The 21,668-nt window shown below is 37.4% G+C and overlaps 1 protein-coding gene across 1 annotated transcript in view; it reads left to right on the forward strand.

Annotated features, from left to right (window-relative positions):
• The window catches only part of tgfbr1b (transforming growth factor, beta receptor 1 b), a 49,877-nt gene that overhangs the window by 17,670 nt on the left and 10,539 nt on the right, over positions 1-21,668 (forward strand). The window contains exons 2-8 of the mRNA XM_052022779.1: positions 6,726-6,971; positions 8,342-8,584; positions 10,707-10,937; positions 14,717-14,884; positions 15,210-15,366; positions 17,643-17,767; positions 18,104-18,234. Coding sequence (XP_051878739.1) covers positions 6,726-6,971; positions 8,342-8,584; positions 10,707-10,937; positions 14,717-14,884; positions 15,210-15,366; positions 17,643-17,767; positions 18,104-18,234 — 1,301 coding nt within the window. The remainder of the gene's footprint in view (positions 1-6,725; positions 6,972-8,341; positions 8,585-10,706; positions 10,938-14,716; positions 14,885-15,209; positions 15,367-17,642; positions 17,768-18,103; positions 18,235-21,668) is intronic.

Here is a 21,668-nt window from a genome sequence, read left to right on the forward strand (position 1 = left end):
ACTGATTTTGTGAAGAGGATTGAAGATGGCAGCTTTAGTCTTTCAGATAGTTTAAGGAAACTTTATTAGTGTTTTGAAACTGATTTTTCTAGGATCTCTTGTTCAGATTCAAATCATGTTGCAGTTTGCCAGCAAATTGTGTTGCTTCACAATGGTTGTTGCAGTTTGCAATAGCACACATTCATTAAATGAGCTGCAGAAAGTTAGTTCCTAATTTCAAGAACAAGAGTTCTGAGATTCTTGAATTTAGGAAAAACTTAAGTGCAATGAAAAATTTGTGCTAGTTGGCAAATCTGGGAGGGGAAATTAAAAACTATTTCACACAGGTGAACATGGAATGAGCTTTAAAGACAGACTTCAGCATCATCTATCAGTGAATTGAGTAAGTATTGAGGCAAATAAGTTTTATGTCATGCAAAGCTTGTCTGCAGGTATTCTAATGTGTTTCGCAGCCAATAATGGACTTTTGAAAAGTGATCACTGTCATGATATAGAAAATAGTGCAACCAGTTTGTACACAGAAATCTCCCAAAAATAGCAGTGATAGTGATCACCCTTTGGCAATTGGTTGGTTGAGCCATGCAGAAAAGAGATTGGATTAAAAAAAAACTGATGGGTCACTTCAAGACATTGAGTTAATTGAAGAGACCAAGTATGAATTTGCAAAGACTTAAATGTTTTGAGGGAGAAACTAAGGATCTAGTTAAACACCTATGTAGTTCTCTCAGATGTCCAGAAGATATTCAATAAGGTGCTGCATAATTGACTGTTAGCTGAAGTTTATGGAATTGTTATTGACTAGGTTGGATGTTTGAAGATGGAGGGATAATGGGGCTGTCCTCGAGTGTAAAGGAAAAAATGACTGGTACCCAACAGGATTTGTGCTAGTACATTGATTATTTACTACTTGTAGATCATTACAAATTGGGATAAACAAAAGATTTCTAAATAGTTTAGACAGCGCAAGATCTATAAATTGGTAGATTATGTGAATGGGCAAAACTGGCACATTTTAATAAAATATAAGTGGGGAGAGAGGGGGGGAGAGTATGTAATATTTATATTTTATTTATTAAATGTATTAAATATTTAAGGTCCAGTCACTGGTCTGAGTAATGCTGTTGGGGGTATGTGGAGGTTCAGCATTCTCTGCAGATGCACCCACTAGAGAAAATGGTGAAATACAGTGATATCACCATAAACCCCAATAAATATTGGCTTTACGACTAGAGAGCTGGTGTATAAAATGGGTGGAAGATCAATACTACTACACGGGGCCTAATTATAAATCCAGAGTACTGGATGCTACACCTTAAAGGATATGAGCCATGGAAAGAATGCAATGCAGATTCACCAATATAAGAAACTATCTCAAACTTGGCTTATGCTGATTTGCATTACAGAAGATAAAAGGGTGGCTTGCTTTAAGGATTTTGAAATAAATTGATGTGATGGAGACTTTGTGCTTTGCTGCTTATGGAAAGGTCTGGGGCAAGGGGGTGTTTCCTGAATGTCTGGCTTTGATTTTAGGGTTATGAAATATTTCTTATCACAGTGTGTAAGAAATATGTAAATATCAGAAAGCATTGATGGCTAGTTGAATTAATTTTAAATCTGAAGTGAAAACTTTTGTTCTCAAGTCAGGGATAGTATGTGCTTGTACATGTGCCAAGATAGGTGAATGAGTAAGCTCTAGGAGCTAAATGGTTTCCTTCTGTCCCTACTTTTGAATTCATGCTCTCTCCTTCATCACTCTTAGATTCCAGTCTAATTCCCCTAATTGTCGTCGTTTTATTCTTGCCCACATTGCTCCCTATACCATACTGTAGTGGCATTCAATACTTTTCATTAGTGCAAGTCCTTCACCGATTTGTGTAAAATTTGATAAATTCCATTATTTTTCCTGTGGTCCTCTGGTGTCATTTGCAATGAATCAGTGGTAGATTTTTAGAAATGATTAGTGGAATCACTCTGCATGGTGAAACCTTGTAGGAAACAAATATTTTGGGAAATAAATATTTGAAACGGGTGATTGTTTGTTTTTGTTTCTAATTTGCCTCAAGGTTTTAGCATCATAGAAAATTAATTCATGCCAGTAATTAACTGATTTAATTAATTGTACCTTATAATAATGATGAGCCTGTTGCGTTGATGGAATTTTGTCAGATCTATTCTCTAACTTTTTTCTCCTCTTCTCATCATTCCAGCTTACTGGGTATACTAATCTTTATCGTCTTAGCACAGCAATTATAGATAAGAATGTAAGCTGGCGATATCTTGACTGAGTCTGAAAAGATGGATGTATCTGAGTTATTATAGCTTGTTGGTTTTTGCTCTGCAAATGAATGACAATATTTCAGAGATTTGAAAGCAATGGTTCTGTGGGTGGTGATGTGGTCAGTTAAAATGTTCTCATGGTTAGTGTTCTCTGGAAATTCCTGACCTGAGTATTCCTTTCACTATTGAAACAGTCACTGGTATTGGAGAAGTAACTACTATTTCAGCAAAGTGACTTCAACTAATTTTCAAAAGTGCCTTTTCTTCAAGCAATATAACTTTAACCATCTCTACCCACCAAATAAAGTTAAGGCAAATAGTTCAGCTAATTAAGCTTCCTGTTGTACATTTTGAAGTGGCATTTTTTCAGAAAGATTTGAGAAGTAACCTCAAGACTAGTACTTCTGAAAGTTGGTGATCTTTTATGTAGAAAGATATGAGGCTAGAATGTGGACAATCAGGAGACATTTAAGGGTTCTCATTCCCAAACAAATTAAATCTCCAGCAAGAAAGCCACCTATTTTGTTCACCCACCCAGTGGTTTGTGTTGTTTTGTGCATGTGGAGGATCCTTTAAGCAGTGAGGATTTTGAGGTGCTGGCTTCTTTATTGCAACAGTTTGTATGATGCTTAATCTGCTATTAAGGCCACTTCCAATGAGTTTTTGCTGTTAAGTTTATTTTTGGTTTGCATTCTGAGCAGAATAAAGGGAGATGAAAAAATGTGCATGAAATAGAAATTGATGAATTGGATATTTGTCCAGGTTTTGCAAATTAAGTTCACAGGCTGCTTCCACTGGAATAGGTGGTGGGAATATGATTGGTTCTTGCTTTATCTATTTAAAGACGATTCAAGAAAATAGGACTATATTGGACCAACCTCATAATACTAAATTACTATCATGTAATAAATTAGGTAATTTGTATCAAAAGATTGAGTGTAAGCATAGTGTTATAAATTCTTTGCCATGGTGACCTAGAATTTTCTTTGTTTGACTCATGGCCTTCTGTAACTTTTCAAATCTTAAGCATTTCCAACGATTCCGGCGTTATAATTTTGGTGGTTCAGGAGCAGCTTTTGTGGGGACTCCAGTCCAGTGCTTGCCTCCATAAGTCTGTCATGCTTTTGAGTTACTTGGCACACAGAAAATTGTGGTCAATCCTCGGTATCAATTCTAGAATAATTTCAACTTTAAAGAGGAATGTTCTTTGTAGACAAGTCCTTCAAATGCAGTGTTCTGATTGGATTTCCAATCTAGTAAAGGACCTTGCTGCCATTACCAGCAATAATTATTGTTGGGTGCTTGGGAAACAGAACCAAGAACTGTAGCAAACAGTGAGTGGCCTACTAATACTAAATTTGATTATAGGTTCTTCACTGGCATTCTGAATAACTAAGAGGATGTTCCACACTAGAACTATGACTCCACTGAATCAGCTGCAAGCTTTAACCATCTCCACTGAATTGGAGGAAAAAGTAATCTTCTTAAGAGCTTGCAACTTTGCAAGTGCATCTGTCATACAGTCTCTGTCCACACTGTAATTTAAGACTGCTCTGAAATTGGAACTCTGTTCTTTTTCTCCTGTTAGTATCCTTGGGTGGACAAAAGTAATTGTATAATCCAGGGGATGGAAGCAATTAATGCTTAACATGTAAAGGCTTGGTAAAACCAGTTCTCATACATCCATTTCAGTTATTTTGTTTTCAAACTTTTGCTATTTTTCCTACCAATTTTCTTGTCGATTCATTTTGAAGTGCATGTATGTCACTGCTGGGTGTGCATTGGAGAGCTAGCCCAAGTGCTGAGTGTTTACCATAGATTTGTAGAAATTTGTTTGCTATGAAGCTGCTCCAACTGACATGCAAGCACTTTTCTGAGAGATGAATGCAAAGTGTCAACACTGGCTGATCCATCCTCTTCCTAATACATGGTGCTGAAATGTTATCTTGCTGCCAGAAAGTTGGAAGTTTTAGTTTGTGTGAAGACCATACATCCATCCACTAAGACCTTGTCTTCCCAGTTGGATCTAATTGTTAAGTGGTTTCACCTATTATTTCATTCCAGATATTGATCTCCCTTTTTTTGTTTTAGAGGATTACTATATGATGTATAACTTTTTCTTCCTAGTTTGAGCTTGTTGTGATGGATTTCCCTTCTTCCATTCCTTAGCTCCGTTTTTAGCCTCTTTCTCAAATGAAAAGGCTAAATTTCTTCACATTATCCTTTCAATAGGTTCACTTGACATCAAGAGTCCATCCCTGGACTGCAGCCATTTTTTTAATATCTCCTTTTTTAGTTTTGAAATACAATTCCTCGCCTATATTTTGTAAGGAAAATTAGGAGACTTTTTTTTCCAAGCATCATACACAAAATATTACTGGTGTTAAGAGAACCATGTGGGCTATTTTTTTTGACCAGGGCTACAGGAAAAGTCATAAATTTAAATAAATTGGAGCATTTGAAATTGATTAGATATTTGTAGAATATGTAGCTCATATATTAGAGACTTATTAATTGAAGTTTGTCTTGTTTTGTCAGATGTTTGCTTTTTAGATGAGAGGTTGAAATCTGCTTGTGGTTTTGAGGGACTTCAGTGCTTATCGTGCCTGTGGAGCTGTGGTTATCAGGTTGAAAGTGTCTTGTGGTTGGAGTGGAGTGTTTTGGTCTCTTGTATCGTCCCTCCAGAAAGCCTTTAGTAGTTGAGGTAGCGCTGGAAGTGTATTGTGTGTACTGTAGGGTGATTCAGTGCTGTACATATGATTAGCTGTGCAGAATTTGTTTGCCACCTACAATGGAGGCCTGGTCTCCAATCATATGTTATTGACTTGGATGAGGGTCTTGGTTACATTATCAGGAAAAGTTTTTTTTTGTTTTTAAAAACAAAATAGCTATAAATCTAGTGGCACTCAGAACTGTGGGAAAGAGTGAGCAATGTAAAGCTAAAGGATGTGTCTGGGGGGAAATGTGAAAAAATGAAAGTGTTTTTAAAACATTTGACAATCTTTTTAAGTCATTTGTAGGGTCTGAAAATTTGAATTCGGTGATTTTTTTAAAAACATTTTTGAAATGACATTTTGATAAATTTGGTTGATTTTTGCTGAAATTTTCTAGTTATGGTTTTTGTAATGTTGTTGAATGCCACAATTTGATACCAAAGAGCAAGTGCACATGGCTGTGCAATATTTATGTGGAGTCCAAGCTTCATTTGTGCTTCAGTAAGTTATCAGTTTCAGCCACGTTTAATGGATCAACAGTTGGTTTCCACTAAACTTTAAATTGATCATAAACATATAAATGGTTGAATAACCGTTTGAATTTCACACCAACATCTTTATTTTTGTTGCCCTGCAGGATATTAATTCCCTTTAGCAATTATGTACCAACTTCATCTGAGAGATTTCAGTACAAATTCAGTTAATTATATGCAGTACATCAAATTCTGGTTTGAAATTTGGATTATTCCTTTGCCAGAAAATTTTATTACTGTGCTCTTATGTAGATGGCTTGGGATAAGGCTTCCTTGAAATGAGATTTCTTTAAACTGAAGGATATTGCCTTCCTTCCCAAAACTTGAGACGAGCTCAAACATTTTTAATAAATGCTATCTATGAAATAAGAGTTAGAACTCGTTGGTGTTATGGAGTTAATTAAGATTCACCACCTCTGAGTGGGTTTGGAAAACCTTGCAGAAGAAATTGCTCCAGAAAGACTGGGTTCTCCAGCCTTTTGTAACTTGGGCAACAGTATTATCCCCTCTTTCAGATGACATTTGGGAGATGCTGGTTGGAATTCAGTGACAGAGCACTGGATATACCATTTTACGAGATACTTTTAGAGAGTTATCTGCAAGTTGGCAGAACCTTCAGCTTTGAGAATAAAAACTTTTTTTTAACCATTTGGTTATCTTTGTATATGTGAAATTGGATTCTCTGCACCAAGTTGTGCTACAGACAAAGTACAATTCAAGAAAGTAACTGAAGGACAATCAGTAAGCACTATGTCGTAATTCTCCTATCTCAACAAATTGTTACTGCCCACAGATGGAAATGGTTTTCACATTAATGTGGGTGTCAAATTGTGAATGGATGTGTGTACAGGTAATTTAAAATTATGCAATTATTAAATTTTCATGCATAGTAATAGACGAGTGTAATTTTACCTTTGGTGTATTTTCATCGAAGGGAGCTGAAGTGTGGAGGTTAATTAAAAATTGCAACTCAAAAGTCAGGCTGGGGGTTGTGGATGAGAGTGGACTGGTGCTAGTGATCATGCTGAGAAATACTTTGCTTAAAATTTGAAAACTACTGCCAGAATGTATTGGGCTAGCTACAATGTTGTACCCATGAGGATGAACTACTGTATATAATGTTGCCATAAGCTAATCTTTGTACCAGAATTATACCAAATATAAGCTAATCCTTATACCAGAATTGTTTTTTTTCTCCTAGGTCTGAAATGTTTCTGCTCCCATTGTGTATCAACTAACTACACCTGTGAAACAGATGGGCTCTGTATGACCACTGTCACTCGCAAGGAAGATCGAATAGTACATGGCAAGATATGTGTTTCAAATGCTGAACTGATACCCCCAGATAGACCATTTCTTTGTGCAACATCCAAAAATGATGCTGTATCAAATCGTTGCTGTGACACCGATTTATGTAACAGTTATGATCTTCCTGTGCCAACAAGAGGTAAATTTCTGGGTGGACGTTTTCATTTGAGAAGGTGTTCGCTGTTGATTGTTTTTAAGTATTGAAGATGGTGTTGACTGACTTGCAATGCAAGATTGTCCTGAATTGCCTTTGATATGTGATCTTGACACTTCCTTGTATTGAACTCTTTGTAAGCAATTATGGTAACTTGAATTTTTGTAACCTTGTCTAAGTAAATCTGCTGGAAATTAACTTGTAACCAAATTTTACTCACGGGAATAACCTTTACTTTTGCTTAATCTTGGCCATTGAATGATTTAATTCCACTGCCTTCTCAGACCCACTACATTTATGATCCATATCTTTGATCAGTCACTTGTGGCATGTGGTTAGGTTTGTGAAGCCTCCTCTATCTCACTACGTGGGTCTTCATAATAGTGCTATTCCAAACCTGATATCAAATGTGGTTTGCGAATGTGGTTTCTTTATTTGAATGAAGGCAAGTTTAGATGCACACAACATGGAGTCATCACACTAACAATTTTTTTTAATTTTTCTGGGTGACCCATAACCCATAATATTTCTAATGTGGTTTTCTTGTGCAAATTAGATGGTTTTTGTATCCTTTTTTTTCTTTGAAGTTTGCCATTGACCTATTAGAGCATGATGATAATCCGGTGATGGACACTTTGGAAACGAGGCCCCAAGAAGGTGCATTTCCTTAACTGTGGCGCCAACTTTTTTTCCTGTTCTTCCATTATCTCTAATTACCTGGCTGCTCATCTTACAACCTGGCCATGAAATTGAATGAAGAGACAAGAATTGATTACATCTTGTATTATGGCAAAGTGTTGACTACATAGCATTCTAAAAATAACCTATTAACACATGCAATAAATTAAAAGTAACAATACTTTGAGATTTTGTGTGTGAGACACAATCAAAATAGTTTGCATTAGTGCCCTTTTGATTTTTTTTGCATCTAATTATGGGTCAATGGTCTTTGCTTTAGAAACTTTGCAGTCAAAAATATAGTGGAATAATCAGGAAAAATGGAATTAGATTTACATTTAAGAGTATTGAAGAATATTTTACTTCAGTGGATGGAAATTGCTCAAGTAGCTTTGGTTCATGTGTTTTTAAATTTTTTTTTAAGTTATAGGACAAAATTGTTGTTACATTTTGCATTGGAGTTCTGAGCTTCGTGGTGATGTACAGGAGATCTTCCAGCAGCAATAGATAGGACTAGAAAAGAGACGTGGCTACATAAAGTGAATGTTATTTTAAAATCCGATTTATTTTGTGCTATGTTTTTAATGCTATAATTGCAGAACGAATACATCCAAATGCCAAATCTGGCATCGACCTAGCCATTTAATTTTACAACTCTGCTTATGCATCACTCTTAGTGACTCCAGTAAAGCCTCCATGGCTGAATTTGGGACCTGTGGAATTGGCAGCAGTCATCGCTGGACCAGTATGTGTGGTTTGCATTTTACTGATGGTGACCTTCTACTTCTTTCATAATCGCACGGTCATTCATCACCGTGTCCCCCATGAAGAAGATCCATCTCTAGATCATCCTTTCATTTCCGAGGGTACCACTCTCAAAGATCTAATTTATGACATGACCACTTCAGGATCTGGTTCAGGTAAAGCTATAACTTTAAATTATGAATATTGGCATCAGGATTTTTTTCTTTTGAAACACTGCAGAAGCTAGAGATTCTGTTATGGAAGAAATTGCTAGGGATGTACAGATCAAAAAACGTGGGTAGAATCCTTTGGTGAACTAGAATATTGACTTGCCACTTTTGACTATTATAGAAACATAGAAAACCTACAGCACAATCAGGCCCTTCGGCCCACAAAGCTGTGCCGAATATGTCCCTACCTTAGAAATTACTAGGCTTACCCATAGCCCTCTATTTTTCTCAACTCCATGTACCTATCCAAAAGTCTCTTAAAAGACCCTATTGTATCTGCCTCCACCTCCGTTGCCGGCAGCCCATTCCACGCACTCACCACTCTCTGAGTAAAGAAAACTTACCCCTGACATCTCCTCTATACCTACTCCCCAGCACCTTAAATCTGTGTCCTCTTGCGGCAACCATTTCAGCCCTGGGAAAAAGCCTCTGACTATCTATGGATTCATAGCATTTATTTCTGATTTTTGTTCTGCATTTTATATATGTTGTGAAAAGTCTTGAAACTGCTTGTCATATTGTACTTCAGCCCTGAAATTTTTGATATGTTAAGACTTGTCAGGTGATTCAAATACTATTCACAAATACAAGAACTGATGCTGCGTCAGTCTGTTTACTAGAAAGTAATTGTTGTTCCTCCAAAAATGGATTTCAAGTAAACTATCTGGCCACTGAGCTGATCCCACATCTAAAAGTTTATATTACAAATTTAAAGCCAACTGCATAGAGCACATTCATCTTGCAATTGCGCGCACTCTCTTGTTTTTGTGGTGTTTTTTTCAGTACTGAAACTTTACTCGTATTTGGTTTTCCTGGTTTCCTTTCCCTTCTGCACTGCTAGATCTAATGATTAATTAGAACCATAGAACACTACAGCACAGAAAACAGGCCATTTGGCCCTTCTAGTCTGTGCCGAAACTTTATTCCGCTAGTCCCATTTACCTGTACCCAGTCCATCACCCTCCAGACCTCTCCCATTCATGTATCTATTCAATTTATTCTTGAAACTTAAGAGTGAGCCTGCATTTACCACATCAGATGGCAGCCTGTTCCACACTCCCACCACTCTGAGTGAAGAAGTTCCCCCTAAACCTTTCCCCTTTCACCCTAAAGCCATGTCCTCTTGTACTTGTTAATTTGACAGTCGACTTGTTAAATCTTCAACAGTGGAAATGTTCAGAGATGCACAACGTAGACCAAAGGCAATATATATGCAGGATTATGGTCTTGGAAACGCATAGAATTGAAATCAGTGGTGGTTTTGCTGAGGATAAGATGCCACTGGTGAGGGAGTTCTTAAGTTGACTATTGAAATATATTGTTGCAAATGATTGAAATAAAAAAAAAGTGGAAGTATTTGTTGTTTGCAACTTGGATGGATTGATACTGAAGAAATTGATCAAAATACCACCTGAATTTCAAAAGTCTAGGGAGAATGTGGTTAAAATGGACATGAATATCAGAGTACATTCACCAAGATGGTGCAATAAGAGATTTGGCAAAATTATGAATGGGAGAACACTTCCATGCATGTTGGTTTTGCTGCATGTTTTGTCATTAAAGGAATCTGCATCCATTGTTTGAAATGAAAACTCTTATTCACTTTAACAAAACCAGGAACCAATCTCAGCAAGTGGCGACACAGTAGCACAGCAAGTAGAGCTGCTGGCTCACAGAGCCTGAGACTTGATGGACAAAATGAACTCTGATGTCTGTAAATACATTACCTGGGGACAGCCTGTAGGGTTGGTGCAAATTGATGGTTGGTTTGGACGATGTATGTGTACTGTAACTTCGATTATTTCAAAACTGTTAATTCAGTGAACTTCTAGCTACTACATTCAATGAACACAAGTCTTCTAGTTGTGCACATAAATATGCAGTGTCTTCAATTTGTGGTGTATTTTGATAAGTGCAGTGATCCACTTTTACATTTAGTTGAATCTTGAGGACTGTTATCGCAGTGTATAGGCTGAACTGTAGTTGAGCTTGTATGGAAAAATCTGGGATACAAGACTTGCATAATTGTTACCCAAATCAAACTAACTATTCTGCTTCATATTTTTAGGGTTACCTTTGCTTGTGCAAAGGACAATTGCAAGAACAATTGTACTACAAGAAAGTATAGGTAAAGGTCGATTTGGAGAAGTCTGGAGAGGAAAATGGCGAGGTGAAGAAGTTGCAGTTAAGATTTTCTCTTCTCGTGAAGAAAGGTCATGGTTTCGTGAAGCAGAAATTTACCAGACTGTGATGTTGCGCCATGAAAATATTCTTGGGTTCATTGCAGCAGATAACAAAGGTTTTTATTATTTTTGTTCTCTGTACCTGCACTGATTAACTGAGATAGAATTAGACCACTTGCTCTGTGTCTATGCTTTATTTGCTTCCAAAAAAATTGTTAATCATTTGAAAGTTCATATTTAAATCTGTTAAAATTACACTACTGCTTGTAAATCTTAGCCATCTCTTTGCTAAGTACAATGTAGTTTTAAGAATTGTTATTTGTGAATTGCTACTTACTGTGCTGCTTTAAGACTGCTAAATTTGAATAGGTGAGTTCAGAACTATTCCTACTACACGAGTTTTTTTCTGAACGACTTTGGAGAGCAAAAAGCAAGCCATCAGAGAAAATGTAGTGGGAGAGTTGTCTTTGTTGAGGCAGAATATTGTTTTTGGGTAAGAAATGCTGGTCTATCTTGCCCACCTATCAACAATATTTCTCTTTAATTTAACCCCCAAATCTCCTTTTGTTAATTCAGCCTGTCCGACTCTCCTTGAAATCAATAAAGTTACTTGCTCCTCTATCTGTTCTGGTAATTTCTCCACACATTTGCTAGTCTCAGTAAAATAAAAGTTCCTCCTTAAAATACCGTTAGAAATGTTTGTCCTGCTGGCTAATCCATCCTTTTACTTCTGGATAAGTTGTTCATTTGTATTTTTAAAAGGTATACCTCTCAATTTGTCCTTCCACCTTCAATGTCTTGTGCATGCACACTCCGGAACACTTTTGTTTCTGTATCCACTTTAAAATTGTGCCATTTTAGGTTGCCATTTAATTTTCTGTCTTCATGTTAAATCAAGGTTTTATTCAATGTGTTCAGGTTGCATTTTAAATCTTTGAGATGTTATTCTTCTAACAGTTTCTCCTTTGAATAACCATCAGCTGCTTTGTAAATGACCTTGATTCTGTCAAAAAGTCAGGTGCAAGTGTTTGGCATTCCTGAGATAATGGAGTAGTCCGTACTCATAAACAACTAATGGGAATGGTCTTGAGGAATGTGATCATCCTTCTAGATGATCTCAAAAAGTGAAGTTGAAGAAATTGTAGTGATGGTCAGTCCGAACTGCCAAGTGGATGCTTTATCTCTGTCTTCCTCAATCACCATCACCACCATCATAGAAATAGTTCTGCCGATTTGATTCACTCTTAAATTCTGAAAACTGGGTGCATACAGCAAAATGTGTGGTAACTGACGATGTCCTGCTTTATGCTCAGAAATGAGCTTCACCTAGAGCCAAGATGCACCAGCACAGTTTCAACACACTTAACAGTGATGACACCTGTACATGTCCATCTTTTCATAAACAAAGCATACAAATCCAGTCCTGCCAATTACAATCCTCTTGATCACCAGCAAAGTGATGTCAACAGTGTTATCATTTAGCACTGACTTGCAAATACCTGCCAGTTGCTCAGTTTGTGCTCTGGCGGGGCTAATCTAGTCCAAGTGTCATTCCATCCTTGGTCCAACACAGACCAGAGAAGAAGTGAGTGATTGCCCTTCACATTGAAGAAACGTCATCTAAGTAAGATCTCCAAAGACCCAAAGTAAATTTGAAGCTGGTAGAAATAAAGGTGCAAACCTCTCTACTGGATGAAGTTGTAACAAATGGTTGTAATGGGAGGGCAATTATTTCAGAGTTTGGATATTTGTAGGAGTCTATTAGAGCATTGACTTAGTCAAACCATCTTTTAGATGGTCCATTAATGACTATGATTGCTAATCTTGTAAATAAGAGGATGTTTGTGAAAGTATGTTTTCAATTCAGTTTGGAACTCCTTAGCACAGACTGCTTCACTAAGATCAGGATAACATCTGGCTCTGGCCGATCATTGACATACAACATTTTGTGCCAAACCAAAACTATTAAGGGAGGATTTGATCTGTTTGACACAATAGAATTATCACAGTGTCCTTGATCAGAAAGTTAACTGGACCCAGCCACAGTTTGTTTGCATCCACTATTATAGAGAGTAACTGGCATTTTGACTCCCCAAAGCTGCCTCACCATCTATGAATCACTTCCACAAATTATCCCTAGTGAGAACTTTTTAAGATTCTCATTTAATCATTGCTATCAGTAAAACATTATAAACAAAATTTAAAAAATGTAATCATGAAAGCAACAGTAAAAGACCTTGAATCCCATTGCATTTGGCTTGTTCAGTTTATGTAAACTTGTAACCTTGGTTTACAAAGATTTGGTTTCAATATGTATTGGTTAGGGCTAATTAACAAATGCATTATGGGCTATTTTAGACCAAATTCCCTACATTACAATTATTGCTTCAAGACTTCTACTAGTGAAATTTGGCTCTCTAAATTCTACCCTAAAGTTGCAAACAACTTTGTTTTTAATTTGAATATGGCATTCAAAGCAAGATTTAAATTAAATGACACTTAAACGAAATTTGAAAAGTGCAAGAATTGAGGGAAGTCGCTGAAAACACAAACTATTAAAAACAAAAATCTGAGAAAATAAGATAGCAACCAAGATTGAGCAGAACTGATCTTAAGACCTCAAATGAGGGATGGATTAAAGTTGATTTTCATGCTAAATGGTGACTTCTTGGACACTTGTGAAGGCATAGGTCATTTGCCATCCAGGCAAAGTTTTATGATCAACAATTTTAACACAGTTGATGGAGGTATTAGAGAAACTTTGGCATATTAAACATGGAGCCATTTTCCTGCAGGGATTTCAAGCAATCTAGTGGGATCCTGACTTCACAAAATTCCAAACAAATCTGTATAACTAGTCTTCAGTTGATAACTAGTAAAAGATGTAATATTAATTATTCATACCAAACTTGGAGATTACCCAAATGACTTGATTCTTCTTTGATTTCCCAAGTTGATTTTGGCTGGTTTCATAATAGGAGTTTCATAAAGTTTTTTGAATAAAAGATTTCCATGAAGATGCTGATTTTCAAATTGTAGAAGTAGGTATTGAATTGGCTAAGAGGAGAAGCAGTTGGTACTGACTGAAGTTCCCAGAAATTGCATCCCTCCTATTTTTAAACTTTATAAACGGTCTGGATAAAATTGTATGTCATTTGGTGTAAATGTTCCAATTGATACCCATATTGAAATGTCACTGGTGGTGCTATTCTGTAATGCAGAGTCCAATGATGTAGGCAATAAGCTACAGCAGAGCTTTGGCAAAATTAAATGAACAGAGCAATAAATAGGTTTTGAATATTGGGAGGAAAGTGAATTTCCTTCTGTGGATGCGGAACCAATGGAGGTTTGCTCAAGTAGGCATCAAAGTGTTTACATTCAATCAGTGAAATGAACAGAACACTGAACTATATCAACAAATCATTAGAGTATTGGTCTCAGTCTTTGGTATGGAAGCTTACTGGGCTGTGCCATAAGAACAATGGTCAGTTATTGGAAGTTCTGTGAAACTTCTTGTCAGATAAGGCTTGAAAACTTCTTCACATTAAGACTCCAACAAAAGAAAGGAAAAAATATACACGTGGAGGGAAAATGTTCTAAGCGTAAAGCTGATCAGAACTAGGATCATGGTTTAAAAATCAAGAACAATTAGCAAAGGACTGCTGATGGGAAGCACTTAATTCAAAGAATAGCCTGTCACTCCATAATGGAAGAAAGCGTTCTTGAATCATTTGGACAATTAGATGGTGATGAGGGATGCTATTCTTCTTTTATTCCTCTATAGAACATACAATATTTTATAGAGGAATAACACAATGTTTTCTTGTGCTGTTATGAAATGCTTAAATTGTGTATAAGCAGTTTATATTTGCTAACGTTTTCTTCCCCTTTTTAGATAATGGGACCTGGACACAGCTGTGGCTGGTATCAGATTATCATGAACATGGTTCCCTGTTTGACTACTTGAACAGGTACACTGTTACTGTGGAAGGCATGATTAAACTGGCACTTTCTACAGCCAGTGGACTTGCACACTTGCATATGGAAATTGTTGGTACACAAGGTAAGAATGCAAATTTTTGTTATAAATTTTTTTGCCATAATAATAGAATTAAGAAGACTAAATAATGCCTTCATTAGAAAAGCAAGTGAAGAAAATGAGCATTCCTTTATAAAAAGGACTTCTAATACACACCATCTGGATTTTTTGATTGAGGATTAAATCCCAAAATGCATGAAAGATTATTTTTGTAAATGAACTTCTGATGCAGGAGGAGTCCTCTGATGACATTAAGTGTCTGACAAATTGGTCTGGTCCAGTTCACAAAGGACGCTTCCTTGCTTCAACCCTGTTTTCATACTAACATGAAAAAACCTTTCTTCTGCAGGAAAACCTGCCATTGCACACAGAGATCTAAAATCAAAAAACATTCTAGTGAAGAAGAATGGAACTTGCTGCATTGCAGATTTAGGGTTGGCAGTAAGGCATGACTCGGCCACAGACACGATTGATATTGCTCCAAATCACAGAGTGGGAACAAAAAGGTAAATTGATTTTTGTTTTGTACACTATTATAGTTTGTATGTTCTTTATGAAATAAAGATAAAACTAAATGCCCCAGGTTTGCATTGTATTTGGAGAACAAGATATAACTGTTTGCTCAAAGAGCACTTTCAAGTCGTAGAATTGTAAATGTGTATTTAAAATTACTGATACTTTCTCGTGCTTGCTCTAAAACCTACCTCTTTGACCAAGCTTTTGGGCATATCTCCTGTTTTAACCCCCTTTTTGGCTCTGAATGTTGGTCTGACTATGCTTCTGCAGAGTGCTATGGTTCATCATCCTACATTAAAAGTGCTGTATAAATACAAGTAGCTCTATCACTTCATCATGGAGGTAACATTGTCCATCTGTATAGTATAGCAGATCAACTGAGGCAAAGAACAACCTGGGATGATGTATTAGTGAGGTGTTTCATTTCTGCTTGTTGCCTCCTGTTTCTTTTCCTGAATTCCCTACTTTGCCTGTTTTGGGTGGGGGTAGAAACTTTTTGGCTTTAAACTAGAGTCTCCGTCCTTTGATATACCCGTGCTTGGAGTGCAGTTGGTCTGCTTGACTTGCTGTTCTTTCCAAACAGTTAATCTTGGTCATGTGCTTTACTTCCACTGAAACCGATTATTTTGTGCACCAGCTTCCTTATTTTTCTTTTTGCATGAGCTTATTGGGCTTGAGCATTCCTTTCCCAAGTGTCCTCCACCACTTGGGACACTAGTTTGTCTCTGTTTCTGGGTAGTAGAACAAATGTGTTAAATTGGGACTAATCTAGCGAATGTTGGGATGTGTTAATAAACTGCTCCTTAACTCAATGAATGTCTGGCAGTTGAAAGTAATATTGTAAGTTGTTGCCCTCATTACTGCACTTTTTTTCACCCTGGTCTTTCCTATGTGTTTCTGTCATGAGCCATAAATTCAAACTTCTGTCCCTTTTCAAATCTTATTCTATTTCTTCTCCAAACCTCGTACCCAAGAAACTGCAAATCATTTGGGCCACCTTGTAATAGGTGCAGAAGATTGCATCTTAAACACTTTTAATAAAATTTCTCATTACTTTTCTCGATACTGTTAACCCCTTACTGTATGATGACATTCAATTTGTGAATTTTTGTCAAGTGTCAAGGTGGGATCATCCATCATTGAATTTATAGTACATCACGCTGGCAAACAGGATGGATGAGGACATATGAGTGGGTGCAGTATATCTGGATGTTCAAAACAAGTATTTGATACAGCTTGTTACATAAAATGAGAGCTCTTGATGCTGGAGGTAATGCATTATTAGTGTGGCTAGAACTTTGGTTAGAGAGCCAAAAGTGAACAAGGATCAGTGTCATTTTCCCATTTGGCAGTCTTTTTCTAGGAGATGTGGTATAAGGATCAGTGCTTGGTTGGTAACTCTTTGCATTTTTATTAATAATTTGGCTAAAATGATGGCAAGTATCTAAATTTGCTGCCGATATGCGAGTTGTAAAGAGTTCACTGTCTCTGCAATGAAATGTAGAAGGACAGTTTACATGGGTGTTCAAAAATGGTCCCAGAAGGAATTGAATGGAGAAATGTAAAAGTATTCATTTTATTAGGAAGAAAAGCAAAACAGAAATTTGCCTATAGGTATGAAAGTTGCTGTGCAGAATTTAAGGTTGCTGATGCATGAAAACCTTGGAGATGGTACAGTGTAAATTCCCTAGATTTCTGGAGTGAGAGGGTTGTTCTATGTGGACACATTGAAGAGGATAGTGTTGTACACTCTGGAGTTTAGATAATCACATTGAAACGAGGAAAATTCTGAGGCGGATTGGCAGATAGAAAATAAATCTGTTTCCTTAAGCTGGAGCACCCAGAATAAGAGGTGCAGTCTCAATATGTGGTCAGTTTTTTTAAACAGTTGAGATGAGAAATTTTGATTTGGGTTGTGAATCATTTGTATTCTTTTCCTCCCAAGATGGCTGGAATCTCAGTCATCACGTACATTCAAGGCTAGCCCAATAGGTTTTGAGGCATAAAGGAAATTGAGCAAAATGCATATTGCGTGGCATGTTGACTTTTGGTAAATCTGCCATAGTGTTGCTGAATGCCAGGACAAACTTGAGAGGCTCTACTGCTTTCTTACTATGCTCTAAAACTACCACCAGCAATTCCAGAACAGTTGTATTAAATGTGGGGTGAAAATCAGCTGCTTGGCTTTGTTTTAAAAGCTGATTTGGATTGAAACCTTGTACCAATGCTTGCCAGTAGTCATATGCCATATCTTCTTTTCTACCAGATACATGGCTCCAGAAGTTCTTGATGATTCCATAAACATGAAACATTTTGAGTCATTTAAAAGAGCAGATATCTATGCTATGGGCTTAGTATTTTGGGAAATTGCACGGAGATGTTCAGTGGGTGGTAAGTAAAGCACTTCATATGTCCAACTTGGGGTAGAGAGTTTTTTACTCTGCATCTCTGCATGTCCAATTCTGACTGGTTGCAGAAGTAGATGTTCACTTTTTTTTCCATCTTGATGACCACTTTGTGTAATGTAATGGGAAACTTATGGATATGGCATTTTCCTGGTGCATGATGTACAATTGATTATGATGTGATTTTGTCAAGATAACTGCAATCTAGCCCAGACTCTAATACATGTGATATTCTAGTTTTCCTTTTTTATTTTCTTGTATTCATTTCTGACTTGTGAAATGTGAACACCGATCTCCTAAGTTTCATGTGACTTTGTTTTAGGTATTCATGAAGACTATCAGCTACCTTACTATGACTTAGTACCATCAGACCCTTCAATTGAGGAAATGAGGAAAGTGGTGTGTGAGCAGAAACTAAGGCCAAACATTCCTAACCGATGGCAAAGTTGTGAGGTAACAAAACTTGTAAATTTTATTTATATTTAAGCTCCATCATATCAGTATTACATGGTTAGAACACTGCATTGATAAAAGACCTTAATTAGCTTCATCATCTGCCTTATTCATGCAGTGTCCGTCTTCTATTCTCTAAGTTTGTACAATTAAAGTTCATGTCTGATTTTTCTCTCTCAAGTCAGCAGTAGCTGCTTGTTGTCAATCTAATCAATTACATTTTTCTCCATCTTTTAATTTGTGTATTTGTGCACAGAAACTTTGACCTGGTTTAAAAAAAAATCTGAAGCTAAGTGGTGTCCAGAAGTACAATTTAATGGGTATTGTCACTGATCTTGTACTGAAGTAGTTTTTCTGTCCTTAAAGAATTTTTACTCTAAATGCCATTAGCAGGAAGAATGAAGTGTCTGCCTCCTGTCTTAGACCCACAAATGTGGTATTTCCTTCCCTGAATTAGGCAGAGTTTCTAGCTGGGGACAAAACAAATTTTCAAATGGTTGAAAAGTTGATGGTTGATTGGGAGGAAAGAAAACATGTTTTGAGAAAAGCCCCTAGAAATTGTCAAGCGTAGTACCAAAGTGGTTATACAAAGGCTGGAACTAATGAATTTGGATGGCTGTTCAAATTCAACCACAGTAGTTCAGAGAGAACCAATGTAAGGGAAGGACATGTTTGGTTATCTTTTGCTTGTCTACTGGTTGTAGTGGCATCTATCTAAAACGGTAGAAATAGGAGCGAGTCCTTGTAGAGACAAAATTTGACAGTGCTCAACATCTTGTATGGTCATACTAAATCAGATGGATTCAGACCAGATCCAGGACTTCATACATCTGGATCCTTTGCATTCTGTGGCCATCAGCACCAGTAGCATTGTATTCTGTCTGTAACCTCTTAGTCTAGCGTGCCCAGTGCTGCTGTCGCCATCAGGCAGTTGACCAGTCCTTGCTCTTGAAGTGTATACAAAGGCATACAAGAAGCAATAGGTGTTCTCTTAAGAATGAGGTGATAACATTACAGTACTTGCATGATGACAGAGGCAGCATGCTATAAATGAGCTAGGTAATCCCACTAAGAACAAATCAGACCCAAACACTGCAGTTCCCTCGCATCTCATTTAATAAAGAAGCGGCGGCAGCTCTGTGCACATCCTCATCCTCTTATGATGGAGGCCACCCTGAGTGCAAAGGCATGGCTGAAGTGTTTAAGTCTGTTTGGAATGATCCATCTTGGTCTTTGCCCTGCCGTCATAGAAGCCAATCAACAATCAATTTGGTCCACTGCTCGTGACATTAAGAAACTCTCCTATGTACTGGATGCAACAAAAAAAAACCTGACTGGGTAATGTTGAAGACATATATTCTGGCCAAGCTTATTCCATTACAGTTACAGCTCTGGCAATTACCTGACAATGTGGAAAGTTGCACAGGTGTCTTGTACACAGAAAGCAGAACAAATCCAACTGGCTAATTAGTACTCTGTCTTCTTCAGTCATCAGCAAATTTCCTAGGTGATGAAGCACTTACTGCCTGCAGGCACCAAGACCTGGACAGCATCCAGGCTTAGGCTGTTAAATGGCAAGTATTATTTCCCACACAAGTATCAAGCAGTGACCATCAGCCACATGAGGGAGGCTCATCACTTTCCCTGGCGGAGTACATTGACCAGAACTTCACTGCACCAGTCAGATAATAACTGAACAAGAGCAGGGCAGAGGCAGTATTTTGTGCAGAATGATGCAGCTTCTAACCACCAGTACACCAGTATTCCCTCATGCCAAATTTAAATGCCTTCATAGAAATCTGGTGTCACCTTTCTTAACTTGTACGTTCCTGATAATTTTTGATACCCTATTAAGGCAAGTGTCAAGTAGTTATTGAATGCTTCTAGAGGTTAGTTTTCATTGAGCCTAGGACCTACAGATCACAATTTTCTTTAAATAAATAGGCTTTAAGCAAGGAGACCTTGATACTTTTTGCAAGGTTTGGGATCATTTAGTCAATAGAATCTCCTTGTACTCTATTGTAATACTTTAGACAAAACATTAATTGTAAATCTGGAGCTAAACCGTACATAAAAATGGTCATCTACTCATTATCTTAAATGAGAATTTCGTGAAATAATCAAGGCAGAATGTTAAAATTGGTTTCATTCAAATAGTACATAACCTTTTTACTTATTTCTCTTCCTCCCCTGACAGTTGCTTATCTTGCAGATTGGGATATCTATTAGAACTTTGACAGTGTAGTGTCGAGGGAAGATGGGAGAGTAAACATAGTTCCTCTCACTGGAACAGATTTGAAATTAAAATGTTCTTTAAAGCAAGTCTGAAGCGATTCAGTGAGGCCACACAATATAGTAGCTTTCTTGTGATTGATATGGCTTGTATTATGTAAAAATAAAAAGACTCCCTAAGATCTGAATGCTATGCTAAATTGTAAAACTTTGTCATGTAAAACAACCGAAGTACTTTTCTATCAATTTTTCCTTTATCCAACTGAAAGGTCACTGAAAGTCCATGTTTTTAATTCTGCACATCACTGGTACTTGGAAATAAGGGCTAGGGAATATCTGATGGAATCCAGATTTATGAAAGCTGTAGAGTCTAGCTAGTTATTGTTAACTCCTATTTAAAAGTTTGAATCCTATTTCATGTATGATGTGCCAGGATTGTTTAAACCTGTAGATATGTGACTGATTTATTCTCCTTATTCAGTTGAAGGATACAATTGTCCTGGATAATTTAAAACTACTTGAGTGCTGTTGCTGCACTCTTCCACACTCCTGAATGTGGTGGACTTGATTTGAGGAAGCAGGAGGTGATTCATTTGCGGTAGGATATTTAGTATTTGACCTCTTCCAGCCACAGTATTTTAGTGGCTGGGCCAGTTCAACTTCTCACCAATGGAAGATGTTGAAGGAGACACTGGTAACATCAAGGCGAGATGATTAACCCCTTGTCAGGTCATTGCCTGACATTTAGTACAGCATGGATTTTACTTGCCAGTTGTCAGTGCTCAAGGTTAAGTGTAGTCAAGGTCTTGCTCCATGCAGGCATTGTTATTCGTGGAGTTTTAAGTGGAACTGAAAATTAAATAATCATCAGCAAGCAACCCACTTCTGACCTTGTGGAAAAAGGGAGGCTTATTGAACAGCTGAAGGTGGTTAAGCCTTGTCCCGAGGAACCCTTGCAGTGAAGAAACTCAATGGGTCAGGCAGCATCTGTGGAGGGATAGAAATGGTCGATGTTTTGGGTTGACGCCGTGCCTCAGGACTGAGTAGAGGGAGGGTATCCAGAATAAGGGGTTGTGGGGGTGGTGGGAGTGAGGCAGGGGCTGCTAGCTGATGGGTGGACCTAGGTGGAGTGAGGGATGATGGGAAGATGGTGAGAGGGGATAGAGTTGGGGGAGAGGGACTGGGAGGTGATAAGTGGAAAC

Source organism: Pristis pectinata, chromosome 9 (assembly GCF_009764475.1).
Source record: "Pristis pectinata isolate sPriPec2 chromosome 9, sPriPec2.1.pri, whole genome shotgun sequence".
Lineage (NCBI taxonomy): Eukaryota > Metazoa > Chordata > Chondrichthyes > Rhinopristiformes > Pristidae > Pristis > Pristis pectinata.